Source organism: Drosophila sulfurigaster, chromosome 2L (genome assembly GCF_023558435.1).
Source record: "Drosophila sulfurigaster albostrigata strain 15112-1811.04 chromosome 2L, ASM2355843v2, whole genome shotgun sequence".
NCBI lineage: Eukaryota > Metazoa > Arthropoda > Insecta > Diptera > Drosophilidae > Drosophila > Drosophila sulfurigaster.
The window spans coordinates 20,396,437-20,406,506 of NC_084881.1; the positions used below are offsets into that span (position 1 = coordinate 20,396,437).

General features: G+C 30.0%; 3 protein-coding genes across 3 annotated transcripts; all 3 read right to left on the bottom strand.

Moving 5' to 3' along the window:
• Nucleotides 1-614: 614 nt before the first annotated feature.
• Nucleotides 615-1,902, bottom strand: LOC133850911 (golgin subfamily A member 4-like). The gene is made up of 6 exons (XM_062287166.1): nucleotides 1,468-1,902; nucleotides 1,332-1,409; nucleotides 1,198-1,275; nucleotides 1,080-1,142; nucleotides 949-1,020; nucleotides 615-892 (listed from the first exon to the last, which is right to left on the bottom strand). The coding sequence occupies exons 1-6, from the start codon at nucleotides 1,856-1,858 to the stop codon at nucleotides 672-674; spliced, it is 903 nt and encodes a 300-aa protein (XP_062143150.1). The 5' UTR covers nucleotides 1,859-1,902; the 3' UTR covers nucleotides 615-671.
• A 2,904-nt stretch (nucleotides 1,903-4,806) lies between these two features.
• On the bottom strand, nucleotides 4,807-6,588 carry LOC133849853 (angiopoietin-related protein 3-like). The gene is made up of 4 exons (XM_062285905.1): nucleotides 6,092-6,588; nucleotides 5,987-6,034; nucleotides 5,843-5,929; nucleotides 4,807-5,761 (listed from the first exon to the last, which is right to left on the bottom strand). Exons 1-4 carry the CDS (start codon nucleotides 6,549-6,551, stop codon nucleotides 5,016-5,018), a joined length of 1,341 nt encoding a protein of 446 aa, XP_062141889.1. The 5' UTR covers nucleotides 6,552-6,588; the 3' UTR covers nucleotides 4,807-5,015.
• Nucleotides 6,589-7,466: 878 nt separating this feature from the next.
• On the bottom strand, nucleotides 7,467-9,271 carry LOC133850109 (angiopoietin-related protein 3-like). Its single transcript, XM_062286094.1, has 5 exons — nucleotides 8,738-9,271; nucleotides 8,624-8,671; nucleotides 8,477-8,563; nucleotides 7,712-8,396; nucleotides 7,467-7,655 (listed from the first exon to the last, which is right to left on the bottom strand). Exons 1-5 carry the CDS (start codon nucleotides 9,144-9,146, stop codon nucleotides 7,559-7,561), a joined length of 1,326 nt encoding a protein of 441 aa, XP_062142078.1. The 5' UTR covers nucleotides 9,147-9,271; the 3' UTR covers nucleotides 7,467-7,558.
• Between the last annotated feature and the right edge of the window lie 799 nt (nucleotides 9,272-10,070).

The following is a 10,070-nucleotide window of genomic DNA, read 5'->3' on the forward strand; positions in this document are numbered from 1 at the left end:
CAGTTATATGCTTGTTTGTAGTATATATACATACATAAATAGGCCAGTGAACTCACCGTTTAATGTTTAATATACCCTCTACCTTTAGGGTAGAATGCTGTTTTGCCTGCAGACAATGTATGTAATAATGTAAAGAAGGAATCTTTTTTTGACCTCATAAAATATTTATATTCTTGATCTCAGAGACTATAAGAGATAGAGATATAATTTTTTCGATCAAGTTAGTTGCAGATCAAGTTTGTTTCATATTTTTGCCACGCCCACTTCCGTTCACGCAATTCGAAAAAAAAACAAACATTGAAGCTAGAGATTGGGACATATAATAACAACTATTTTAAGATTCCTGAAAATTTGGATGCTAACAGATAGAAAATGACGAAGCTATTTAAGAAATACTTTTGTGTGGTAAAAAAATTTGATTTTTAAAGCAGGTTTGTAGAATATTTATAATCAAATGATGTGGGTTGAAATCTCAAATACTTAGACAACTTTTGAGTCATGTCGTCGAGCACTACCTTTGTTTAATCCTTAAAAGACACATCCTCATTTAACAAAAATAATATTATTATAATTTTTCATACAATTTATTAAATTTATGTATATTGTTTGCACATTTATTTATGTTTAAAAAATATTTCGATATATAATTTTATGTAGAAATGTCAGGGATACTAATCATAATTAAACTCTTCACTTTTTATTATTGGCATAAAAGTAGTAGTAGATGTTGTAGTTGCTGGAATACATTTTTCGCCTTTCAAGCAATTGATTTTATTAGTAATTTCATTTATTGAAGAATTGCAGCGCTTTAGCCACCTTGTGTAGCCTCTTAGTAAAAATCTATCTCCGCTTACGTGCTCTTTGATAGATTTGTAAGTATTTTGACAGTCATCTACAAATTATAACACTTTACACTTTACTCAGAAAAATCCATTCAATGTGCCATACCTAGTTTCTTCTTCAGAGTCGATATATCCGTATTCAAAGATTGTTTATTTTGAAGTTTCTGTTCACACTCAACTAAAGAAAAGTAAAATAATTGAATATAAAGAATTTAACAAGCTAAGTACTCTACATACTCTGTCTATGGCGAATATAAATTGTCTCATTTTGTTGTGATTTCAAATCCAATTGACACGATTCTTTAAAATCAAATACAAATTAATTTAATATTATTTTTGGAAGTGAACTTCTTACCTAATAAACTTTCTTGGTCGCGTTGATATTTCTTGAAGTTTTCATCACTTAAACTCGAGTGATTTAAAAGGGTTTGAACTGAAAAAGTGGTATTAGTTTTGATTGTTTTATTTAAATTATTTACATTAATTTACATATTTCACTTTCCAACTCTTTTCTTTCATTGAATAGTCTATCAGATTGTGATATTAACTCATCTTTCTCCTGATTGACTAGAATAAAAATATTATCAAAATTATCAAAATTCGCGAACTGTTCTAATTCATTTACTCTGTTTGTTTTCTGACTCCAACTTTGATATTGTAGAATTATAATTATTAAGTGTTGCTTGCAGCTTCTGTAATTCGCGTTCTTTGCCTTCAATTTGGAGTTTGAAGTCGGATGCTTCCTGCTTAGCTTTACTGGTTTCATTTATTTCAATATCCAAGAGTTTTGATTTATGTTTTAAGAGAGCCTCTTGATTTACGATTGTATCATCTTTTTGCTTTAATTTAAATTCGATAGAATCGTTATTTTCTTGGATCACTTCGGGTGTTTTCTGAACTTCCACATTTGATGTCACTCTCTCATAATTTCCCGAACTTGCATTAACTTCTAACTTCTCTGTCCATATTTGCACAAATAACAGGAACACAACAAATAAATGAAGTCTCTTTTGCATATTGGATTTTTACAAGAGAATTTTCGATTCACAACCGTTTACCATTCAAGACCAATAACTACTAAATGTTATGGATAGCTTGCAGCCTACTTGAAGCTCAAGTAAATAAAATGAGTGGCGAAATTTAAACAATCAGCATATTATGAATAAATGCGTAGAACAAGTTCCGGTAAATAATCTCTTAACATGCTTTAAATGCTGAAATTCACAACAACAAAAATTTGATTCCCAATGTTTCTAAAAATAAATTAACTTTGTTATTCATCACATTTATCACATTTTAAGCTTCATATTATATAACATTAACTCGCCGCTTACATAGTGGCAGCTCTCTGATAAAGTCAACTGCGGCCAAGAATATAAAATAAGTTTATTATACCCTCTATAATTAACTTATAGGGTAGGGTAACTTTGGGTAATCGACAAAAATCGAATAACAAGTGTAATTTTGAAACAAGAGTTGCGAGTTTGGGTACATAAAATAATATCTATAATCTTTATGATTCCCTTAATTGCGATCAGATAGAAAATGTAAAAGTTATTAAAGAACTTTTTTTGTATGGGGAAATATATGAATATACCAATTATAGTTTTTGGTGTATTTCAGTATTTTTTCTATATTAAGTATATTAATAATAGTTTAAAAATATTACCGATCAGTTTAGCTTATGCCTTGAAGAGGTGAAATTTGAACAATCAGCACAAGTTCCTGTTGATAATCTTATAACGTGCTTTAAATGCTGAAATTCTCAAAGACAAAGAATTAGATTTCCAATTTTTGTAGTAATAAATTTGCTCTTATATCCATATCATATTCTAATCTTCAGATTTATTAACTAAATCCTTCTTTAAAATTTATATGTTTGATTGTATTATACATACACAGGCCAATGAACTTTCCAGTTACAAAGAGTCAGATCTATGATTAAGACGGTTATCAACGGAGACATAAGTTTATTTTTAATGTGTTTGTAAATATAACATAAATTGTACTTGAATCTATACATAGTTAAGAATTAAAGAAATAGCAGCATAGTTAAAGATCATTATTTATTATAAAGTATTTGAAATATAATATTAAATCTGCACATTTTATTTATTGAATTATCTTAAATAAACATTGCCTTTAATTCATTGTTTGTGATATACACCTTTAATAAAAATCTATTCTCAACTTTTAGGAAAATAGAAAAAGGTTTGTCAAAATCGAAATACGTGTAAATATGTGTATTACTTTTGTTTTTATAAAATATTGTGATAAATCGAGCAAGTAAATTGAATCTGTTTAATTTGTTATGTATTTTTTTGTGTCTTGCAAGCATTTGAGAGTGTTAGTAATTTCTTCTAATGAAGAATCGCATTTTTCCCACTCAGATCTTACTTCCGTTAAGGTCAAGTCAGTGGTCTTTTGCTTATATCTGATCTTTCCATTAGCATATTGACAGTCATCTACAAATTAGAATGTTTTACAATTTACTAGGAAAAATTCATTCAATGTTGCATACCTAGTTCTTTTTTCAGAGTCGATATCTCCGTATTCAAATATTGCTTGTCTCTAAATTTCCGTTCACAATCAACTAAAGAAAAGAAAAAAATTGAATAAACAGTTTAACAAGCCAAATACTCTACATACTTTGGCTATAGAGAATATCAATTTTCTCATTGTGCTGTGATTCCAAATCCATTTGGCAATATTCTTGAAGAGAAAACACACTTGAATTTACAATGAATTTTCATAGTGAACTTCTTACCTAATAAACTTTTTTGTTCGCGTTGATATTTCTTGAAGCTTTCATCGCTCAAACTAGAGTGATTTAATTGTATTTGATCTAAAAGTAAGAAATATGGTATATGTTTTAAATTATTTATTTAAATTAATTCTATATTTACATATTTCACATTCCAGCTCTTTTACTTCATCGTATTGCGTCTCAACTCGAGATATTAACAAATCTTTAAACGTGTTAGCTAAAATAAAATTATCATAAATATAAAATTGCAAAACTGTTCTAATTCATTTACTCTCTTCGTTTTTTGACTCCAACTTTGATATTGCAGCATTATAATTATTGAGAGTTGTTTGCAGATTCTGTATTTCGCGTTCTTTGCTTTCAATTTGTAATTTGTAGTCGGATGCTTCCTGTTTAGCTTTAATGGTTTTATCTATTTGAATATCCAAGAGTTTTGATTTATTTTCTAACTGAGCCTTTTGATATGCGATCATAGCATCTTTTTTCTTTAATTTAAATTCAATTATATTTCCCGAACTTGCATTATCTTCTGAGTTCACTGTCCATATTTGCACAAATAAAAGGCACATAGCAAATAATTGAAGTCTCTTTTTCATATTGGATTCTTAAAAGGGAGTTTAAGACCGTTTACCACTTGAGACCAACAACTACTAAATGTTGTGGATAGCTCGCAGCTTAGTTGAAGCTAAAAAAATTATATAAATGTGGGGCGAAATTTAAACAATCAGCATATTATGAATAAATGTGTAGAACAAGTTCCGGTATACAATCTTTTAACTTGCTTTAAATGCTGAAATTCACAACGACAAAAAATTAGATTCCCAATGTTTGTAAAAATAAGTTAACTTTGATACCCATATCTAAGCTTCATTAAACGTTACCCAAATGCGTTTTTTAGTTGATATATTAGTATATGTTTGATTGTAGCATATATACATAAATAAATAGTCCAATGAACTTGCCATTTACATAGAGGCAGCTCTATAATTAAGTCAACAGTGGTCGAAAATATAATTTGTTTGTATAGATTAAATATTCTTTTACTTGAGTGTATACTAAGTATGGAATTCAAGAAATTTCACACGCATAGTTAACGGAAAAATTTTATTCAGTAAGTAATTCAAATATAAATTTGGCAACGACACAATATGTACTTATATAAGTTGTTTCATATTTAATTTATTCGATTGTCTTAGATATAAACATTGTTTGCTCATTGTTTGCGATATACACAAGAATTTTATGAATATAAAAATGTTTGTCAAAATTGAAATGTGTTTAATAGGTAATATGTTAGAAATATTAAATCCATTTCAAATGAATAACCTCGAAGTAAGAGTGTACTTTTCTTCTTGTACAATATTGTTGAGGAAGTAAATTTATTCTTTTCAATTTTCTTCGTTCGTTCAATTAAAGTACGGGCGAATCTTCATGAGTTGGGACTTTGCTCCATGTAGTTTCCACTCAAATTGACAATTTTTTGTATACCACCAGCCGCCCCTGCCATCATCGGCGCAATTGAAATCTGAATTCCCAATATTATTTCTATCATACGTAGTAAATTTCTGATTTTTATAGTGATATAAGACATGATAGTAGCTATAACTCTCGCGATTTCCGATTTCTTCCAATTCGTACTGAGATTCTGCATCTCCAATCCTAAAGTTATCATAATCTGCGGAATCTGTAAGCTCCTCATATTCTGCAAAAATTTGTAACTTGTATCGTCTCAAAGTGGTAATAAGATGTATTTTTTCCAATCCAATGAAAAACTCGTTTTGCAAATCGCCGAATCCATCCACGTATTCCTTCCAGGTCTTATTAAAGTCTTGTCTTCCATCAAATCGTTTCACAATGATTATCCAACCATCACCATCACAAACCACATTAAAATGTTTTCCATTTTCAATTTGTATCTCGTGAACTCCAGCAGAAAGGTTTAAGCAAGAGCTTGGAAGATTTAGAGTGGGCGTCGATAACCACTGATTCTTCATAATGCATTTTTTTAATTCATCTGTTTTAGAGTTTATTTTGTTCCTTAATTCGTCACCCAATGAATTGCATTCATTAGCTTGAAATTCGGCAATATTCCGTTTCTCCATGACAGCGTCAGCCTCAGCATGCAACTTTAAGAATCTTTCCTTCAATTCAGCTTCAGTTGAAAAATATAAGAATTTCCCATGATTAAATTATTTCATGATTCGCAATGGACATTTAGATCTGATTTTCTTACCTATTGTAGTTTTGTTGTCGCTCTCACATTTTTTGAAGTTGTCATCCAACAGTTTCATACAACTTGTGTGATTCAATTTGTTTTGTTCTGAAAAAAATAAGTGTTACATTCTGCGTGCTTTATCCAAATCATAACTGAACTTACTTAGTTCATTCCTCAGCTCAATTATTTCGTTACCTCGATACTGATTAACTATAATAAATTTAACATAATTATTACATTGTACTAACTTTTGTATATTAAGCTTACAGCGATTGTATTCCAATGTCAACTTTGATAATTCAGCATTATTCTTATTGTTGGTAGTATTGTAAGATGTTATAATTGATTGTAAATTCTGTATTTGGACTTGGTAATCAGATGCTTCCTGTTTCAATTTACTTGTTTCTTTTATTTGAAAATTCAGAAGTTTTGTCTTATCCTCTAACTGAACTTCTTGACATGCGATTATCTCATCTTTTCCCTTTAACTTTGAATCGATATCGCAAATATTCGACTTGATTTGTTGAATATCACTTAATATGGTCCATAGTTCGGAATTTTTCTGGGTTTTACTCTGTGCTCGACATTGCGATAATTGATTTTCCATAGTTGATATCATCTCATCATAATTGATTTTGTCTTCGTTTATGGATTGTGATTTCACTGTCCATATTTGCACAATTGTTAGAGCTACAGCGAATAGTTTGCTATACTTTTGGATCTTCATTTTTTACGAGAGAGTCCACAATTGCATAACCGCTTGCCGCTTGTGACCAATGACTACTAGATTTTGTGAATAGCGAGCAGCAAAGTCGAAGCTAAGTTGAATAACATAAGTATAAGAATGAACAACCTAATGCTATCAGTGGCAACATAATCCATTTTTAGCAATCAACATAATGAGCGCGACAACATTATTCAACTTTTAATTTTGCTTAACAAAAAAAACTGGAATTTCCGGGAGCAAATCTTAAATTTTATTTGTTAGTCCAAAGTATTAAAAATAAACAAGTAAGAAAGCTGGACTATAAGATACCCATTACTCATTTACAATATTAGCAAAATATTGAGAAGTTATTGTAAAAGTATTCCAAATAAATATATACCGAAATAATACTTAAATATACCGGAGGACATTTTTGGTATATAGATCTCAGTTGTTGAAGCTGTTTAAGAATATATGTATATGTATATGTATGTATATACTCCATGAAGACGGAGAAGCCTCCTTCTGCCTGTTAGATACATTTCCTGCCGACCCTTCTTCTCTATAAGTAACGGGTATAAAATGCTAAGGAGCACAACACAAAATTGTGCGCGAAAAAACTATTAAATACAAATTATGTCAGTGGACGCTACCTTTGATGCATACAAATTAAGACTCGAGATCGATTTATTTAAACAATAATAAGGAATATATGACTGTTATTTCAAGGTTCACAGCTGTAAGAACATTTCCTGCCGGCAGAATGTTATACTTATTAGGAGTATTGAAACTGTTTTTAAGTCAATTTTTCACATTTTTCAATCTTGAAAAAACCTTTCTTTTGTGTGGACTTCTTCAGATACTCTCTGATTAAGGGCATTACATTTTTTGTTCAACTTTTATTTTCTTAAACAGATAACACCAGTTCAATTGCATAATACATACTTTAATATTTGAATATGTATTGGGTAAAGACATTGCAAGTAATATAGAATGAATAAAAATGGCACGTTAAACAAGTAAAGTATTTAATTTCCATTCGAGATGGGGCGAATCTTCATGATTGTAGACTTTACTTTAGGTAAATACCAGCGTATTTCGCCATCGTAGCGCGCATTAAGATTACTGAAAGTAGATCGTATTAAATTATTGCTTTTAATTTATTGTTTATTTTAACTCACCTATTACCACAGTATTTCGAATACCACCAGCCGCCCATGCCATCTTCAGCGCAATTTTCGACGGAATGTACAATATTATTTAGATCAAATGTTGTAAATTTTGTTTTAAGAATCTCAGCTAAAGCATTGAATTCATCGCCTTCGTAGTGGCCGATTTCTTCCAATTCGTACTGAGATTCTGCATCTCCAATCCTAAAGTTATCATAATGTGCAAAACGTTTACCCCACTCAAATGTTACACCAATATGTAACTCGAATCGTTTCAAGCTTGTAATAAGATGAAGATTTTCCAATCCAATGAAAAACTCGTTTTGCAAATTGCCAAATCCATCCATGTATTCCTTCCAGGTCTTGTTAAAGTCTTGACTTCCATTTGATCGTTGCTGAATGATCAACCAGCCATCACCATCGCAAGCCACATTGAAATGTTTTCCATTTTCAATTTGTATCTCATGAACTCCAGCAGTTAAATTTAAACAAGAACTTGAAAGTTTCGGAGGCACAGTTGGTAACTGATTCTTCTTTATAAAGCATTCATTTAATTTATTTTCCTTGGAGTTGAGTTTTTTCGTAATATCAGCATTCAAAGCTTTGCATTCTTTAATACTAGCTTCTGCACGCTCTATTTCATATTCGTATGACCCACGTCGACCATTTAAATTTGACAAGCTTCTTCGCACTTCATCTAAAGTTGAACAATTTTAAAATTAGCCATGAATAATAATTTAATGATTCTCATTGGATATTTGGATGCATTCTTCTTACCTTGCAATTCTTCTTTGTCACTCTCACATTTCTTGAAGTCATCATCAATCTGTTTGATACAACTTGTGTGATTTAATTCAATTTGATCTAAACAAAATATGAATTATGTTACATTCGACTTGCTTATCATAAGATGACTAAACTTACTTATTTCATTTCTCAGCTCAATTATTTCGTTATATTGAACATGACTTACTACAATAGAGTTTTCATAATTATTAAATTGCAATAATTGAAGTAGCTCGAAGATGTTAAGCTTACCACGTTTGTGTTCCAATGTCAAGTTGGATTTTGTCGCATTGTGTTGATTAATTGATGTATTGAAAGATGCTATAATTGATTGCAATATCTTTATTTGCTCAATGTAATCGAAAACTTCCTGTCTAGATTTAATAGTTTCATTTATTTCATTATCCAGGAGTTTTGCTTTGTCTTCTATCTGAGATTTTTGAGATGCGATGATCTGATCTTTTTCCTTTAATTTCAAATCGTTGTCACAGTTCTTCAACTTGAGTTGTTGTATCCCACTTAATATAGTTGATAGTGGAGATTCGGTTTGAGTTTCATTTTGAGCTCGACAATGCGATAATTGCTCTTCCAAATTTGATATTACATCCTTAAAATTCACAGGCTTGATTTTGCCTTCGTTTAGGGGAATTAGTAGTTGCATTAAGTTTTATTTCTGATTGTGATTTCACTGTCCATATCTGCACAATTATTAGAAAAACAGCGAATAGTTTGGGATACGATTGGATCTTCATTTTTTTAAAGAGAGTCCACAATTTTATAACCGCTTGCCGCTTGTGACCAATGACTACTAGATTTTGTGAATAGCGAGCAGCCAAGTCGAAGCTAAGTTGAATAACATAAGTATAAGAATGAGCAACTTAATGCTATCAGTAGCAACATAATCAACATTTTAGAGGAGCGCTCGATATTTAACATATTTTTTTGCTAAACAAAAAAAAACTGGAATTTCCGGGAGCTATTCTTGAGCTATACAACAACAAGTTCGTTGTGTGTCCTAAAAAAACGAAAGATAAATTAATTATAATTTCCACACCTTTTATGGTAGAATATAATTTATAGTCTCGAAATAGCAATGTACTTAATTCATTTGAGATATTAATATATATTCTTAAAGTAAATTAGCAATTCTCACTTGCAATACAATACAATTACTTAACTACACCAATCGATGATGATATGATATATTTTAAATGGAAAAGTATATGCGTATATCAAATATAACTTATGTTATATTTTAGGAATTTTTTAGAATATTTATTTTATATATGTTTTTGCATTGTTTTGAAGTGATATAGTTTTTGAGATTTATGAAAGGTCAGATAAACGGAAAAAGGAAAAAGTAAAGCTAGCTTCCCAATTCATTTGATTAGGAATATTTTCGAGTAAAAGAATGTGCGAATACAATAAATTGTATTAAATATTATAAAAACATATAGACAATGATAAAAATCAAATAGTCGTTTAGTACAAAGTATATTAAATGTTGCATATCGAAATTATAATCTGTTGTTCGTACTTTAAATACAGTAAAATATCCATTTGGCGAACTTTCCATGGCTGGTCA